The 18,527-nt window shown below is 34.1% G+C and overlaps 2 protein-coding genes across 4 annotated transcripts; one reads left to right on the plus strand and one right to left on the minus strand.

Annotated features, from left to right (window-relative positions):
* Positions 1 to 287: 287 nt before the first annotated feature.
* Positions 288 to 12,814, minus strand: LOC140006547 (uncharacterized). The gene is made up of 10 exons (XM_072048633.1): positions 12,797 to 12,814; positions 10,986 to 11,139; positions 9,393 to 9,567; positions 8,509 to 8,624; positions 6,396 to 6,455; positions 4,727 to 4,874; positions 4,221 to 4,287; positions 1,642 to 1,713; positions 1,448 to 1,513; positions 288 to 706 (listed from the first exon to the last, which is right to left on the minus strand). The coding sequence occupies exons 1-10, from the start codon at positions 12,797 to 12,799 to the stop codon at positions 572 to 574; spliced, it is 996 nt and encodes a 331-aa protein (XP_071904734.1). The 5' UTR covers positions 12,800 to 12,814; the 3' UTR covers positions 288 to 571.
* A 1,508-nt stretch (positions 12,815 to 14,322) lies between these two features.
* On the plus strand, positions 14,323 to 17,785 carry LOC113723513 (BTB/POZ domain-containing protein At5g17580-like). 3 transcript variants are annotated; one of them, XM_072048610.1, is made up of 4 exons: positions 14,323 to 15,028; positions 15,622 to 15,727; positions 15,805 to 15,874; positions 16,028 to 17,785. In XM_072048610.1, exons 2-4 carry the CDS (start codon positions 15,693 to 15,695, stop codon positions 17,648 to 17,650), a joined length of 1,728 nt encoding a protein of 575 aa, XP_071904711.1. In that variant the 5' UTR covers positions 14,323 to 15,028; positions 15,622 to 15,692; the 3' UTR covers positions 17,651 to 17,785. The 3 variants fall into 3 exon arrangements, with proteins under 3 accessions (XP_071904711.1, XP_071904712.1, XP_027102369.1); XM_072048611.1 differs by having other exon boundaries at positions 15,629 to 15,727; XM_027246568.2 differs by having other exon boundaries at positions 14,324 to 15,727.
* Positions 17,786 to 18,527: the final 742 nt, after the last annotated feature.

The following is an 18,527-nucleotide window of genomic DNA, read 5'->3' on the forward strand; positions in this document are numbered from 1 at the left end:
TAAATTGGTTTCTCTGACAAAATGAAGCATAGCAAAGGATTGTTACTGCATACGCTTTATCTAGAGAAGAGGCAAACTCATCTAATCTTATTTTAGATGAACATCAGATTGAAGATTTCTTGGTGCTCAATATATATGTATATGTGTGTATATATATATATATATAGACATGTATAGACACACATCATGATTCCAACATTAATGGAAATTCTCGACAAAGAAACAACATCTTTATATTTTTTGACCCTTAAAAAATCGTTTTGAATTAGGACAAGAAGATGCAAAAATGAGCAAGCAGCAAAATTAGCACGTTGTTAAGCTGTTGCCTGCAAAACTCCCCCCAGAGTAAAAAAAATACAAGATGGTCACAAATTCTATAGTACAGTCTATATTGATATCCTTGTCATCTCTATTTTGCACAATAAAGCTGTCGCTGATACGCAGGTAGGAGCTGTAAAGTCACAGGTGGTATTGAAACCCTTTTGGCATGAAGGCAAGCACAAAAGAGTCTTTTCTGCACCGAATTGGGGTGAATATATCCTCGACAGATTGAGTTCAACAACAAAATGTTTCAATCAACCTCTTTTTCGGGTCCAACGTACATAGTACAACATGCTGAAATCAAGATAAGTGTACAGCCAACTAGTCTACCAAATGTTGGAACTATTCTAGATAAGCTCATTCCAAGCAATTGAGTTGAAGCAGCCTAATAACAACACCAAGGAGAAGGAAAGAGGATGCAATTAGCAAGAGATATTGTGTTAGGTTTCAAATGCAGTCGTGTAACTAGCATGAAATTAGGATATCAATTCAGCAACTATAATAATTATACAAGAGCCCAACAAATTCCAAATTCCAAACTCCATCTAACTGCTAACAACAGGGCCTTTAACTGCTACACTGTTAATCGTGGTGTTTGAACTAACTAACAACTTCCTATTAGCTAACACTTCTTTCCCGGCTTGTAAATTGCGGAGCGGATTAGAAATCTAACACTTCCATAAGACACTATCACAAACATGAAAGCATACAACTGCATATTTTTCCCTTTCAAGGATTCTCGTAGATATGAATCTCGAGTATATGTGGAGGCATATGGAAAAACTCATTAAGTCAGTGTTATTACATACTGTCAGTACAACTGATCAAATGTTGCATACTGTCATTAAGTCAAAGTTATTATCCAAAAAATAAGAAAAAAATCATTAAGTCAATGTGATCACATAACTACTTACAGATACAGGAGAACTCCCACAATAATAGGCCAGTTTGTTTCCACCTTTTTTTAATATATAAATTACCAAAGCCATAAAATGTATCATGACATCATCAGAAAGACACTGCATGTTCCTAACTGAATGTTACCACATAGAGAGTGAGACAGCTGGTATAAAAGAACTGCATCATATCCAGACTAAATGGTACAGTATGAAGCACTACATAATACCTGAAGATACAGAATATTCACAACTTTGCTGGTTTTCTCAAGCTGAAGTGCACGTGCTACAGTTATCTGAAGAGAGAAAAATGTGTCAATGGGCATCCAAGAAATAGTTATGATCAATATTCAGCCACAATTCGTTTTCAGATCAAATTTTGAAATTCAAACAATGTGAAAGGATTAGAGCTTCAGAGAGTGACCTCTGCCAAGAAAGCTAATGAACCAAGTATCACCATCAGAAGAAGAGTATAAAAACCAGGAAGCACAAAACCCTACATGAGTACACGAAAAAGAAATAGTTGTAAGAAAGCAAGATAAAAAATGATACATCATGTAGTTGGTAAACAGCAGATGTCTTTTAAATCAGTGCAATGTCTAAAACACGCAAAAGAAGCACACATCAGACGATCATTTACATACTTTTGTCCATGCCATTCGAAGCAAAAGATTACAAATTACAATCTTTATTCAACAAAAGAACCTAAACCAAGAGATATGATTAAAAGCTCGTGTCATCTTAATGCTTAATTCACTTAGAGAATAGAAAGGCTACAGCATTTACCTACGGAGTAAATATATATGGCCAAAAGACTCCACTTGTACATTGGATCTGACCTTTTACATTTTCTTGCACATAAAAGGACCTTCTAAACAATTTTCACAAGATTAAAATGTGCCCATAGGTATATCTATCTCAGGATGACAATCGACAAGCAACAATAGATTCTGCTGTTCGAGGTTAACCCGTGACCATGTAAGAATTACAACTCCAACAATCTACCTTTTTTTTCTTTTATTTGCACTTGCATTTTCTAATCTTTTATGTGGCAGTATATGTTGGCTTTCTAAATTACATTCAGTAACAAAACCATCCCATTAGTACCTTATACAATTTGATTTTCTAGTCAAGTTGTTGATTATATTTGAACTCCAACTTTCATATTAGCTTTATCAGTAAACAAAGGCATAAGATTATCTGCTGATAAACTTCCTTAGAATTTTGCTTTTACTTGAGTAGTTTATGCCAATAAAACTAAATAAGTTTGAAATTGCTATAATCTGTTAGGCAAAAAGGAAAAAATAGACTACCAAGCAAAGCCACAATAAAACCAAGTAGATCCAATGCACTCATCAGACAACCATAGTAGAAGCAACATTTTTTGTATGATTTATTGGGGTCAGGATTCTATAAAAAGAAAGTAAAAAAGGAAAAAAGCTCTTTTGTAATTCTTCTCCTTATTTCTGTCCTTGTGATGGCAAGATATAAGCTGCATAGTTGAAAGGAAAAACGCCGGCATTCAGGTCTGTTGAAAAGTTAATAATATTGTTATTACCACTGCTTGAGGCACACTCCATTTGTGTGCTACACAAGGGTGTGCTAAATAAGCAGAGAGAATGTAATTGTTGATTTAGGAGGTGATATATAGTCAATCTAGTAACTCAAAACCAGTAAGGAATTTTTTGAAACCACAAAAAATGACATGACACTAGTCTATCTTCAGGCTATAGATAGAGTAAGAGAAGATTATTGAAAGGAAAAGTCTACAATAAGTCTTTTTAATGAGATTGTATGTCCTAAACCTAAATGAAACATGAGATTGCATGTCTTCACAAAAGCACAGAATCTTTTTGAGGATGACGGCAGATAGGAGTAATCATCCCAAACTCTATGCCCAAGCCAAGAAAGTGTATATTTTGGACAAAAGAAACTACATGAGCAATAAAAGTGAAGGGGACTGAGTCTTGTTATGCAGGAGACTAAACAGACTATTCCTTCTCTCTTACAGATACCTTAGTCTCTTTTTTTCCACGAAGGGGATGAAGGGGGTTAACATACCGAGCTATCCCTTCTCTATCATTTTTTTGTGAGTTCTGAGCTCCTAAGCACCTTGCTATAAAGTTCTTAGGGCTGTTTAAAGTAGCTTCCATTCGCTCATTGTTATTTCCTAATGCCTTTAGTGCATGGACTGATATTATACAAAAAGCAAAAGAAAAACAGTACTTCCCTAATGAGAGCCCCAACTAGAATACAGTGGTGACCAAAATATCATAAAAAAAGCAAAAGAAACTTGCAAAAGCATATAATAAATAAATAGTATCTATAAACAGCTTGAAACCAATAATGAATTACCTCTACTTTTCAGTTTTAACATTAAAAAAGGCATGGGCACATTGTAAAACAAGACAAATGGAGAAAGATAAAGATACTCAGTTGAATATTTTTTTTTTAAATGCGTTTTAGGAGATATCAGTTCAAATGAAACCTGAAAATTGTCAGCAACTAATGGCACAGAATAATCACTTAAAAGTTTAACTCATCCAAACGAAATTGTGTTAAACAACATATATGAGAAAGTTATACACCCTCATTACACAAAAAGGAACTACATTTCTAGCAGCCGTCACAATTACAAATCACGCACTAGAGCACATTGGTAACATTAAAAAGGGAGTAGAAGCACCTTAGATCTCTTGAAATTTCATATGAAAAGACTTGCACCACATTCACCACCTACCCAGTCCCCAAGTGATTTAAGTCTCAATAATTTTTTTTTTTTTTTTTGACAGTCACAACAAGTCATGGCGCAACTAGATGCAATAGCTTTCAGATAAGCAAATAATTGCAACCCTTTTCAATTTAATTTGGAAAACATCATCATTTCAAATATCCATAAACTTGCATGTAATAACACATCTAGGCAATAGCTCATAAAGAAACATGAAATGAATGATACAAACATACAGCAATAAGAAATTTTAACTCAAATTGCAATCTTACTTCAAAGATGAATGCACATATTGCTGCAGCAGGAGTGGCAAATAAGCCAAATGCAAAGACAGTGAGTCTGAAACATCAAAAGAAAACTATCAGAAAAATTGGGAACAGATAAAAAGGCCAATTATGACATACCCACTCATGTAATTTGTATACTTCAAAGGTGTCCAAGATGAAAACTAACATCACAATTTGTTTGGATGAATATCACTGGTCTATCTGATTAAAGCCTCAAACCAAAAAGACAAATAACAGTTCTCAATGTCATAGGAAAGCAACTCTAGTATATTTATTAATGTAAGAAGACAACCAAAGGAGCAAAATATACATTGATAAATAGGACCAAAAGTTTTAGAAATGTAACTTTATTAAATGGGGTAAACCAAAGTTCTTTTCTCCCTCCATTTCCCCACTAGTCAACTATACTCATCCCACCCATCTTCTGAAGTGTAGGAAGTAAATATGTACAAATCAATCAATGAACCAGACAAGCAAACCATTGATCTTACAAAGGTTGATCAGCTGCCTTAGCTCCAGCCCTTATAAAGCAGTAGCTAACTCCGCCAACTGTTGATGAAACTAAACCAACTAGAACTGCATATAAATGATTACTTCCCTTGACATAAGAAATATTTGCTTCTCCAGCTTCAGTTGAGCCTGCCACAAAAAGTTGGACAAATGACACTAATAACAAACAATTCAGTAATGCTAAAGCAGGACATAAGGTATCTGATTATACTATTAGAACATCAGAGGGTGCAGAAAAATTTTATCACTCCTCTTATTTATGATCCCAAGGAAAATAGTAGAGGACAATGAAAATCCTTAAATGGTTTTATGCCTATGGTGGTAAAACTTATTTTAGAAGGCTTTAAGATATTAAAAATTTAGGAACTTGCTAACTAGTTAAAAAGTATAGATGGAAATAGTGCTCTTACAAATATAAATAATAACAGCAACCAGAAAACTAGAATTTTGAGAGAAGCTTTGCAGGATAGTTGCTAATTAACAGGGAGATCCTGGGTAATTTCTGATTTTACAGCATTTCAGATCATTGTACTACTAATTAGAGTATAGATTTCTCTTGCATAGTAGCATAGACCTTTAAAATTTCCATGAATACCATAGAAAAAACTAATGCTTTCTTGACCTTTCATGGGTCAACTACCAGAGAATACATGGCAATCCTCTGCATAGCTTTCAAAATGAAATGACAAATGACAGCTCTTCTAAGTGTTGTGGCAAAATATCAGTCAGGAAATTGTAAGCTAGGAAAAATAATCACCGATTATCCGCTGCTTTAGCAAAATTAATGGTTTGGAATTGAATTCAAACAGGAATCCTTTGGAGCAAACATGCCGAATATATTCCTAACCCTGAAAACATTTACATAAGGATTAAGGACAGCCTAAGCTAGATTAGCTTCAGCTGGGTAATGTTATCTTTCTTCTCTTTTAAAGGTAGTTCACTTGCAACAATTCAGAAAGGAGATTTGTGATCTTAGTGGTACTCTAGTAACTGAACATGGACAAATGGAGACTGTATAAGCATTTGAGCTGTGTAAAGAGATGCACTGGCAAGTTAGGACAGTGCCATAGAAGTATCTATTACTTCTTGCATTTAGTATCCCAGTTTCACGCTAAAGTTTGTCAAATCTTGATAACAGCTTGAACTTTTTTTATTTCTTTCTCTAGAACTATTTCCAAGATCCAGCTTATTCTTATTTTTAATTAAAAAGCAATTAAATATCTAGCTTCCTTGAACTCTTGGATGCTAAATTTGAGGAATAAAATGGAATTACCCATGTCAAAGATGCATAAGGATTGCATAGCTAGAAATATTTTGTATTCTGATAAGTTGGCATTAAGATAAGGTTTGAAGATCCATGCACTAAGTACACTAAGCTTTTAATATGTCATCAGGCTTTTACACTAGGCAGAAATGACAGCTGCAAATATATCTTTCCATATATTTAGAGAAATATGCTTACTTGACTCAGTTTAACAGGTTGTGTTCTGTATAATGTGATCATTGTTATAGAAGTTGAAACAAACATAAGGAAAATGAAAATGCAGGTACATGGGAATATCGATACTCAAAATTAATAAGTTGCATTCCTTCTTCAAGAAGCCAGTCTCATAGAATTACATAAGAAGCTCCACAAACTCGCTTGTTTACCTTGTATGTTGAGCACTGGCCGGAAGATAAAAAGTACGCCAAAGAAACTGCAAGCAAGACCTGTAGAGTGGGTCAAAGTAAACACAAAATGAACAAAAAAGAGGAATACAAAATAAAAAGAATATTTATATTTAAGGGACACAACAAGCAAAATGAAAGATAAGATATAGCTGGAACAGAAGATAGAAAACTTGAAACCTCTTTACACCCAAAGGTGAAGTAAAAATTGGAAATGACGAACTTGTCTCCTACAGTCTTCCAAATGACCCAACTAACTAGTAAACACTTCTAATGCACTGTGATCTTCAGATTCAACATAGGCAACAAGGATATGGTTAGACATCAAATTCGGAATGAAAAAGCAGCAATGTGAGCTTGTCCCTAATTATGCTCATTCCTTCCCTAATTAAACACCCCACTGTTGCATCAATAATGATCTTACTAACAAAACTTCTAAAACTTCTTGGCATTCATGGTGTATTTTCTGAGCATTAAGGTAAGACATCAAATTCGGAATGAAAAAGCAGCAATGTGAGCTTGTCCCTAATTATGCTCATTCCTTCCCTAATTAAACACCCCACTGTTGCATCAATAATGATCTTACTAACAAAACTTCTAAAACTTCTTGGCATTCATGGTGTATTTTCTGAGCATTAAGGTAACATTGACCTATTTTATCTTCCAATTTGCTTGTCCCTGTGGAATGGCTCTTACAAGAAACGAGATCTTGAACCATTTGTCCAATGAAAAGAATCTTTGGGGCATGCTTTAGATTCCTATATAACAAGAGGACCAGCTTTCTGATTAGAGGCAAGCAACATGGGGAAGCATATATTGGTGAGTTTGATGATTCAGCCTAAGTAGGAGGATTAATGAATGATGAATTATCTGTTAGAGGCCCAGTTGTTAAAAATCTAGTAATTCAGCTGCTTGATGCTAAAGCTGGTTCGGGAGTTGAAATAAGGAATCCTACAGAAACTTGTCCTCAAGGTGCCTCCCTGGAAACAACGGACGCTGAGCCTTAATGAGAGTTCTTATTGGAGAATACTGCATCACATGTCAATAAGCAGAAGACCTGCATCTGCTGCCCTTTGCTCTTAAGAATGTTTTTCGTTTGGTTTTAGCCACTAGAAATCAAGTCTTCTATAATCAACAGAATGAAGCAATAAATTTAAGGAAGAGTAAGTTTACTGCAAACATTGGCTAACTTCAAAAAAAACCATGTTCAGAGATTGGAAACAGTTTTGGGTTATGTAATGCTGTCACAGTATATTAATGATTCCTCTAGCATTGAGCATGGTTTCCAATATAACTGCATCAAAGATATTTCAGAAATTTTGGAAGTACTTTTTATGTATTTTTTAGGTTTGGCATGTAGTCCACTTGGATTAGGTTTTAAAAGCGCAAATATATTTGGGGTTGGAATCAAGTCCTATCAGCAATCGATAAAACACCAAGGATAACTTGTTGCTAAGGCACAAAAGTCAACCTCAATCAGATTTAGCTGGTCTCAACAATATTTCTCTGTGTAGTATCTGATGCCAATGTCCCAAGGTAGGGCATCCCAAATGCTCCAATTAACGATGACCCTTCTTGTAGCTATAATTCAAGCTTTGCAGCCATTCTTTTAGAGTGTATGATGTTATTACAAGCCTAATGTCTTTAGTATTTAGGTCAAACTTCGCACTTACCTGTTCTTTAGAGCTAATTCAAAGCTTCATTTTCCTCTTTTACCAGAAGAATTTCAATACTCAGAAATCCGATATTCCTTAATCTTAACCAATGAAGATTGCATAATTTCCTTAACCAACTTCGTTTTTCAATTAGACCGTCTAAGTCGTACTAAGTAGTACTTGAAAACTTTTCTCAATGCGTCTTCAGGAAATTTTCTACTTCATGGAGAACTTGTAAACTTTTCTCCTTTTCTCTTCAAAAGACCTAGTTGTGTCCAAGGCCTACTAAGCAGTACTTCTAGACTTTTATCCTTATCTCTTCAGATTACCTTCTACTTCCAACAGACTGATAATTGCAAATAGGTTTGCAGTACATGTAATAGTTGCCTAAATTACAGATATATTGTCACTGTAGAATGTCTAATAACAAAGAAAATTACCTCCTATTTCTGCAATTTTTAACTTCTCATGCAATATGACTCTTGCAGCAACTGCAGCCACAATTGGAGTAGTAAAGTTCAACATGATTGCCTGAGAAAGAGGTACTCTTTGAATGCTGAAAAGGAAATTAGCTCACACATTGTCACAAGTAAATCATCAAAGTCCACAAACATAACTCACCAAAAAAGAAAAACCAAACGCATGGAACAGCAGAGTAAAATAAAAGAACAAAATATTTAATTATGCAAATGAGAACATCAACCCCCCTCCCCTCCCCCCCCCCCCCCCCCCCCCCCCCCCAAAAAAAAGAACTAGCTCTGACGAACAACCCAAAAAATAGAAGAGAAAAGAAATTATATAACGGCTAAAAATGCTGCAAATGAGTTCCTTAGAAAGTCAAAGAATAGAACATGAGCAGATTTATTATCATTCCAACTGCCAATAAGGGTGATCTAAGTGCTACTTGAAAAACTGAAAGCAGCGTTGTAACAGATACAGTTTTTGCATAGTGGTGTGTAATATTGTGTAAGCTCAAAAGCTGTATTTGACAAAACAAAATAATTTAGCATGTGTACATCTAGAAAATGTTTAAGAACCAGAAAGTAAAAATGTAAGATAGATAAAAATATAGTGGCTTTATACACAATCTCAAAAGCACTCTAAGTTCTGCAGACAAGACCTAAAAGAAGCACTTCTGTAGCAACAGAGTATAGATACAATCTGTAATAAGTCCTCGGAAAAGGCTAAATCATGCTTCCACTTATTAAAATGATGTATAAACTGCATGGAAGAGAAATTTACAATAAACAAGATCAGCAGCTGAGCTTACTAAGTTGTTAGTCTGACCAAATGCAACTCAATTGGTTCAAGCATTAGAACTCACCAATAAATAAAACTCAACAATGAGAGGTATCCCATGAATGCTCTTAGAACCAATAGTTTTCTGACACTTGATGTACCAAATATTGGCTGTCTGCTTCTTTTCAACCATACAAACGACAAAATCAAAATAACTGTACATCTGGTAAATGCCATCTCAAAAAGAGGAATTGATTGAGCTGTCATTAAGGATGAGCAAAACGATTTATTCCATTAGAATGGGCACAACTTGAAGCATGGGAAGAGACAAGACATTACATGCCCTGAATGAAAAGATTACCCTGTCATTTTAATGACGAAAGATGAAAGTATAAAAGGACCCATTTCAATTAGAGATTCATATCAAAGTAAATAAAGGGGTAATCACGAAAACTCAGAACGAATGCTACATAATATACTTCTAAGATTTACCAAAAACCACCATTCTAACATCTAACTCTTTGCTCTGATTAAAAATCTGTATTGAGTTTCAAGATGGACATTATCGTGGTTGAAGCTAATATTGCAGAGCTGACCAAGCACTAAAAACAGAAAAATCTGTAACATGGTGACTTATAGAGCCAGGGCACCGTAAATCTTGCAGATCCATGGTCCAATTTTAAATGGAAAGCAGCATATTGAACTTGAAACATTTCTCACAATTCTCAAATATGTAAATAGTTGTTCAGCTTTAGCTGAAATGCCCACATTTGCATTAATTAAGCAGAAAAAAGAAAAGGATGTATTCAGACTTCTAAACAAAATAAATTAACTAGTAAAAAAAGAAACATTGCAATTATAGAGGAAAAAAGAGTAATATCCAGTCAATTCACCAAAGAATTGTCAATCAGTTAATTACATTTACTAAGACAAAAATTTAATGATTTATTACTTCATGAAAACATCTAAATATCATCTCTTCATATAATGGTTCAACTTTATATTTCTAATTGGATATTTTACCATCCAATTACTCTATGTATTATGGTCATCAAAGGACTGGAGAATCCATTAGTTTTGACAAACCAAAAAAGGATTTAACTGAAGGAAATCTCAACGTAAAGGAGATAAGAGGAAATCTCTGGCATAATTAAGCTTATATATGCCTTAAATGTCTTTGACTCTTTGACTCCTAAGACCACTATTTGACATCACCATAATTTAAAGCTATGCATACAATATTTTCCATGGTCGAGTGGGGGACATAGTCAAAGAAAATACAGCCAGTCATGGAGGAGAGGAGGGAAGCTCCCATATTTGAAAGATAAGGAACCTTCAAGCCCGAATCATGTACTCCACCTTTTCAATTGAAGGCCCAAATTTTCATCTACATAGTTCGGAAGGATTAGCTTTCACTCCTTACATTGATCACATAAAGTTATTAATGAGAGGACAAATCTTCACCAATCTCTTTCTCGTAAAGGAAGATGTAATTGGCCTCATGTTTATTCACACCAAGAAAAAAGATGATAACTAAATAAATCACACAAAGCTTATAATTGAAACCACAGAAATAAAGATCTCTCTTCAAAGTGCTAAGCAACTAACAACTTGTTCAAAATAACTTTTTGTTTGATTGAGAGCTATTATTCGTAAATTGAATCAGTGAGTTACTTACCAGTGAAAACATCTGAAAGAACTTCCATGATACAGTAGATAATAGATGATAAGGCCATGCATAGCATACCAGAGTACCTAGAACCATCCCATATCCAAACGGTAAACTGCACGAATGGTGATGTCTCTGTTTCAGCCAATCTTGTTATTTGCTCCTGTAAGATACTAAAAGTAAGAAATATAATAGCCTTTCCTATGTTTAACCAACATATTTGAAGCAGAACAAGCATAAGTGATTCATACCAATAAAACTATGGCCAGAAACAATTTACTTCTCTGGGAAACCAAATTAGCACATGAAATACTAGCCATCAACCAGATAACAAATTCTACCCACTGATGCATTCTGAACAAGACTAGAAATTTTTTTTCTTGATATATGTGTGTAAATTGGAATAAAACACAAGAATCAAGCAGCAGTACAATGCCTTTACATGAGAATCCCAACTCAAGAAAATTAAAAGACAATAAAAACTAGACAGCCAAAACAAAGACTTTTGAAGCTTCAATTTAATCATAATGATCAGCCAACCACTAAATACTCATCCTACTGCAAGAATTGATACTTCCTATTTCAGACAGATGTAACTTTGACTCATCATATTTTCAAACAACATCAGAAAACTATAAAAAAAAAAAATCAAAGGAAAACAGTAACAGATACAAAAGAGCTACTTATAGCATTCAATTAAATTTAAGGAGAAAGAGCAATATCCCAAATCCACTAGAAATCTAACACCAGTCATGTAAAACAAAGAGAATGATATTTCAGTAGGTAATCAAGTTCTTTTAAGTTATGTAGAAATAAGTGGCAAATAATGCCGTTACTCCCCTTTTCCAGTAAGGGTTTTGGTCAGTGAATTGTAATTAGTGTTTAGAGTTAACTACAGTAAACAATCACCAGCAATGACAGAATAGTCTATTTGCCCCTTCAAGAGTACTAACAGAATTAAACAGCTGGGACAAGATTAAAAGAAATTCAGATACTTGGGCTTCCATCTGAGGAGGTTAACTGTCATTAATGTTCTCTCCCACTTAGAAATTGTCAATTATGCTTCCTAAAGTATTGGAAGAAAACCAATAAAGTGAACAAGTTCCATGGAATTTCCAATGGGAAGAATATAAACCATCTCATCTTCATCAATTTCTCAGCTCAATCTTCAGCAATTCCTGATAATCTATCAAACTTAGAATCACTTGGCCATAAAATCCATCTTACTAAACCATCCACCGATCCAGCATTTGATACTACCAGATATTCATCGTCTTTCAAACAGGTAAAGTACTGGATCTAAAACCATTCCCTTTCAAATAATAATCAACCCTTTTTTTCAAACAATCAACCTTATAATAGCACAAAACTTTGATCGCCAGCTCAACACAACTAACCAAAAATCGAAAATTAAGTAGCTTATATTCAAAGCTTTGAAATTTCATCCTTTATCACAAATAAATAACTATTACATATATTTTCCTATTCATAAGTAGTTTCTCAAGAAATATAATTGACAGTGATCACCCAACAACAAAAAGAATACGATTCCAGTATAAGCAAAGTCAAGTCTATGCAATTTTAAGGAGTGAAGTTCAACTTAGATTAGAAACATATCCGAATTTCAAATACTAGCTCCAAAAATCTACTATACTAAGCTCGGCTTGATCAAATAAATAAACATTTTTTTCCGTTTGAGTAATTAACTATCTATAGAACATTATTTCTACTGTAAATTACACAAATAAACAAATGTTTGAAGCCAAAAAAAAAAAATTCATAAGAAGGAACCATATAAAATTATAAACTACCAAAATTACCATGCTATATTCGCCACAAAAAAAATAAAACAAAATAAAATAAAATAAATCATGGAAGTCAATTTCATTTTTTGTTTTCTTTTCTTGGAAAAAAAATAAGAATCTTTGTGGTCACATTTTCAAGTTTGTGTCCAACCACATTAATATTTTGTTGGTGATAATTGGTGGATATATCAATTTTGCAAGAAAATTAGTTTGTTAATTATATTTCGGAAAATAACTTAATTTTTTTTTTAAATCTAGCTAACGTTCTAGTATGGCTTGTAGAACTTTTCTTGCTTCATTTCTTATTTTCTTCTTGATTTTATCCATCTAAATCTTTCAGAGATTTGAAAATAACAGAAAGGGATAATTTCAGAAACCTCCCCTGAGGTTTATAACAGTTTCACTGCCCTCCCTTGAAGTTTTCAAAATATCATTAACCTCCCTTAAAACTAATGTTCTTGTAACAAATTAGTCTAATTCAAAAAATCAACAATAAAAAAATGATTTCAAGAGTAAGAAGAATATTTCATACCAAAAATACCCCTTAACTTATTACTAATTGGTTATCAAAAGGAAGTATTAGTTAAAAATAGATAATAAAGACTAAACCCTAGCATGAATGTAATAGAATTTAGTAATAATAACCATTTTCATAGTACTATATAAAATAACAAAATCAAAGTATTGGAGAGGAAAACTTATTAATTTGGAATCAAGATTTATGCAAAAATTTTCTAAACTCTTATAACTAGTTTGGGAGCTGCGATTTGATGAAAAAAAATGTGATAAAAAAGACACTCTTTCTAGTATTTGGGAGTTTTTAAAGAACAGCAAAGGATGAAAAGCGTCTAATTTGGACGAATGAGCTCCCATTGTTATGACTACCAAAGTTTTCCGCCCAAATGCAGGCGGAAAGCATTACAAAAGCCAAGAATGCCTAATAAAATTTTTCTAAATGCCAATTTTGTCCTCAAGGGTATACTAAACAAATTTTTATTGACATATATACCCAAAATCATGCCTTTTCCTACTTTAATTCTCAAACAATATTAAAAACTCTTCTCTTCTTTTCTTTCATAACTTAACATTTCCCATGTTTTTTTTTCTAAGCTAAACATTCAAACTAGCTATTAGTATCAAAATTTGAAAGATTTTGAAAAGGAATTGAACAAAACAAGTATGGCCTTTATAAGAAAAAAATCACTATAGATGGCAAATGATAAAAAATATGAGTAACTCTTATATATACTAACAGTGTATACACTATCACGGTTCGATGAATGATATTTGCGCAAAATTTGGGTTTCAAATTTAGATTCAGATTATGTGTCGTGCATCCAATGGTAAAAATGCATATACTGTTAGTGTATAGAAAATGAATAGAAATTTCCATCATTTGTAATTTAAAAAAAATACAACTCTCAAGTAACGTTTGGATTAATAAAAGGGTATGATTTTAATGGAAAAGCAAATAAATCAAAGTAGAAAAAAAATTTTCTAACCATTTTGTTTGGATTACTTATACAAAGAAAATAAAAGAAAGACCAAATATTTTGGAAAAGAAGGGAAAGAATAGATTATGTGCAGTTACATTTTATCCATAACTTAATAAAATCTAATTGTAAACATATTTAATACTTTACCCTCTTTTGTGTATTTTCATATTCATCTTGTTTTTCTTATGAAAAAATTATGAAATAATAATATTTAATCAGAATTTTAATCTTTGTTTAGGAGAAAGAAATTATAAGAACTACTAAAATATAGAAAAAGAATTTTAAAATGCTAGCAATTATCGTTATAAAATTTAGTATTCAAGATTTTCAATTTTTTTATATTCAAAATCATGGTTAATTTAGTACAAGTAACTAAATTGTTTCTCTCCATATAAATACGTAATATTTCCTAAGTTGTAAGGATAGTATAGTCATGTCACCATTTATGAGATAAGCATTGGGTTCCAAATGACTAATAGGGGAGGTAAGTGGTATTTTCAAAACTTCAAGAGAGGGCAATGCAATTATCAGAAACCTCAAGGAGATTTCTGAAATTATCCCTAACAGAAATCCTGATTTTTGGGTTGAACGTTGGAAGAGTCAAACAGTAGGATAAACATTCACATGTTATATGTTCATCTACACTTATATGTCTAGTAACAATGAAGAGAATTCTCAGCTTTCACAAAATATGCAAAACTTTTGTGTTGCTGCTGGATCTAGTACTAAGGTGAAAAAGCCCTTCAAGAAGGTACTACCATTATTTTCCACACCTTTATTACTTCACTATTTTCCAAAATTTTCCTCTAGTTTACCAATTTGTCTTTTTAAAACGTGGTTTTGGGGAAGTTTTACAGTGCATTTTGATGTCTATTATGACACGCATGTTTTATTGGTTATATTTTTTGCTGGTGCAATTATTGGAATTGAATCACAAGTTGCAATGGTCTTTTAGTGTGAGTGATGATCATACTTGGCTTTAATTTGACTGAGTTACACATTAGGCTGCCTATAGCCATTGAAAACTGTTCTTTACATCATCTACAGGATCTTTGTTGTTCAAAATAAGCACTAAATTTCATGATTATGTAGCTAAAAAGTTTATACCGTATTCAATGTAACACTGATACCAGAAGTTATTTAAGTTTCAATTGAGCATCTGTTGATTGAAGTATGGGCTGGAAAACTTAAGTTATGGTTACTGCATTACATATCACCTCAGATGCACTGTTGTTGCTTCACAAATATCTGTATATTATTGCAAATGAACCAAGTTAAGAACATACTAATTTGTTGTATTACTGGAGAATAATTTGATCTCAGGGTTTCAAGATTTTTGTCTAGCTTGCAGATTTGAATAATCATCATCTCCTTGTTCTGGAACCAATTTGTTGTATCACTGGAAGCTATATATAATGGCCACCGGGCAGTTTATAGATTCTGCAACCAGGTAATAAGTTAAGGACCATACCCTTCTTTGTTAATCTAGGAATCAATTCTGTAAACCATTTTTTCTTCTTTGATCAGGAAGTCAAAATCTAAAGCATCATCAGAAGTGCAACTTTGTGTTGATGGTGTACCTTTTACACTAGACAGGGTAAGAACATCCTCTAGATGCAGCCATTTCGCTTCCCATTTTTTTCATCCTCTAATTGGTTAAGGAAATCTTGTCTTTTAAAGGCCCTGATTTAGATATCCCTTCTGCTTTGTTTAAAGTTTATATAAATCTGATAGTTGTTAACTGTATTAGGAACTTCTGGCTTCTAAATCATCAAAGCTAGCTGTGTTGCTCAAAGATCATCCAAGTGAGGATCTCACAAATGTTCTTAGAGATGCCCCTGCTGACCCAGAAACATTTGAGCTAGTTGCAAGATTCTGCCATGGTTACGAAATCAACCTGTCAACCGAAAATGTCACGCATGTTGCTTGCCTAGCCCACTACCTTGGAATGACTGAGAGCCACTGCACCAATAATTTGTTCAGCAAGGCTCTGGACTTCTTTGAACACCAAGTTGTTTCTAGTTGGAACAAATCCATTAGAGCCCTCAAGGCCGCAGAGGATATTCTTCAACAAGCAGCGGATCTTGGCCTGGTTGGTGCCTGTGTCGAATCAATAATCTTAAAGGCTTTGGAACATCCACATCTTCTTGGAGAATCATTCAAGGACTTGACCTCCAATGATGAAGGAGAGGACAATGAAAATTACTTCAGGCCAAATGTGCGGAGGAAACTCTTTGCTTTGGAATGGAAATCTGAAGATTTGTCAATATTGTCTCTCAGGCTCTATGAGCCCATCATTGGTGCAATGATTGAGCGGGAAATCCCAGCAGAATACATAGCTGCAGCTGTATGTCAGTATGCAAAAAAGTGGGTACTTTTCAGCATGAAAGAAGGGGATGATGGTTCAATTTACAAGAAAAGTATCCAGAGAGAGATAATTGAAGCAGTGGAGAGAATGTTACCAAATGCAAGAGGACTAATACCCTGCGCATTACTATTTGAAATGCTACGGTCTGCAATAGCCTTGGATGCTAGTAACGAGTGTAGAAATGGATTTGAAATCAGGATTGGGAAGCAATTAGACCAGGCGACTGTGAAAGATCTCCTGATACCTTCTCAAGGATATGCCAAGGAAGAACGGTATGACACAGAATGCGTGAGGAGGCTCATGAAGAATTTCTATCGCAATTATACTGGAAAAGATGGACATGAATTGATCACAGTGGCAGAACTTATTGAGAACTTTCTGATTGAAATTGCTAGTGACATAGACTTAAAGATGAGCACATTTATATCACTTGCTGACTTTTCACTTGCAGCATCTAGAGGAATTCTACAAAATTCAGATGGAATGTACAGGGCTATAGATATCTACTTAGACAAGCATAGATATCTGACAGAATCTGAGAGAGAAGAGGTATGCCACCTGTTGGATTGCAGCAAGATGTCTCCAGAAGCTTGCTTACATGCTTCAAGGAATGAAAGATTGCCTGTGAGAGTAATGGTGCAAGTGCTATTTGCAGTTCAGTTGCAAATGCGAGAGACTATGCCAAAGGAAATCAAGGGATCAGAGGAGGGGAGATTATTTTTAAAAGGGGCAGAGGAAGAGGAAGAGGAAGAGGAAGCAGCAACAAGGGGTTGCAACAGCGAAGAAGAAGTGATCAAGGCAGAGATGGAAAAGATGAGCAGCAAAGTGTTGGAACTGGAAAGAGAATGCGATATGATGAGAAGGGAAATCCTGAATGGTAGCTGCAGGAAAGCTAGAAAAGGAAAAGTGAACATGTGGAAAGAAATGAAGAGGAAGTTAGGATGCATAACCAGCATGCATGATTGCAACTGCCATGTCAAGAAGAAGAAGGTCCATCCAAAATAGGAATGCAAATATCAGCTTTCTTTCTTTGTACTCTTTTTCCTTATTCTTTTGTTTTTTTGACTTGAATATGTCTGATAGGATATTTCTGGAGATTGCTTATTAATTGATGGGACGACTATGAATGTTCTGCTCTAACTAGACCTTGATCTTTTGGCAGTTCTAGTTTAAGTGGTTCTCATTTCAAGTTTCATTTTTTCAATTATTTGTTGCTAAGTCAAAAGTTATTTTCTACTTCTTAGATTATGTTGGAAAGTGAAACTATGTAATTTTCCATAGTACGGCACAGCACCTGTGATGATACAGATTTTTGTTGGTTATCATTTCCTGCATCAAATGTGAATGCAGAATTAAGTTCTTTTCTTCTAGTGTTAAGGATGGTTGGTGGCAATAGAAAAACCAAATGAAGCCATGATCTGAGTTTCAAGCAAATTGTGCTACCTGTTCTGCAATATTGCACCAAGTTTTTTTCCATTGATATTTTATGTAGCGTTAATCATGCTTTGCCCTCTCAACGCAATACGGAATCACCCTTTATCATTCCAATATTGGATATATCCACTTTGTTCCCCACCTCCTGCCTTTTCTTTCTCTTTTGGATCTAACGTCAACAATCTATTCTACTCTTATGCTAGAGGGGAGAGCGTAATTAGACTTGTACGAGATTGGAGGTGAGTTTTTAAACCAGACAAGTGTATTAATGCATTTTCTAAATCTTATGACGAAAGGAAGTATTATACTTCCCGCTAATGCACGAGGGAGGGCAGACCAAAGCCCAATGGTTGCATGTATACACTTTGTCACCTCACTTGGGCAAATTTTTAGAAATAATGTAAAAAAAAGTCACAAATTTAGGGGGAAATGCACACCATTTCTTCAT

This window comes from Coffea arabica, chromosome 5e, assembly GCF_036785885.1.
Source record: "Coffea arabica cultivar ET-39 chromosome 5e, Coffea Arabica ET-39 HiFi, whole genome shotgun sequence".
NCBI classification, from domain to species: domain Eukaryota; kingdom Viridiplantae; phylum Streptophyta; class Magnoliopsida; order Gentianales; family Rubiaceae; genus Coffea; species Coffea arabica.

Coding starts and splice junctions, on each gene's coding strand:
- LOC140006547 (XM_072048633.1), bottom strand. Junction 8,625..9,392: donor TTGTTGAGTTTTATTTATTG/GTGAGTTCTAAT, acceptor TTTCCTTTTCAG/CATTCAAAGAGTACCTCTTT. Junction 1,714..4,220: donor TATGTGCATTCATCTTTGAA/GTAAGATTGCAA, acceptor GTACTCATGTAG/GGTTTTGTGCTTCCTGGTTT.
- LOC113723513 (XM_072048610.1), top strand. CDS start 15,693: ATGGCCACCGGGCAGTTTATAGATTCTGCAACCAG. Junction 15,728..15,804: donor TTTATAGATTCTGCAACCAG/GTAATAAGTTAA, acceptor TTCTTTGATCAG/GAAGTCAAAATCTAAAGCAT. Junction 15,875..16,027: donor TACCTTTTACACTAGACAGG/GTAAGAACATCC, acceptor TAACTGTATTAG/GAACTTCTGGCTTCTAAATC.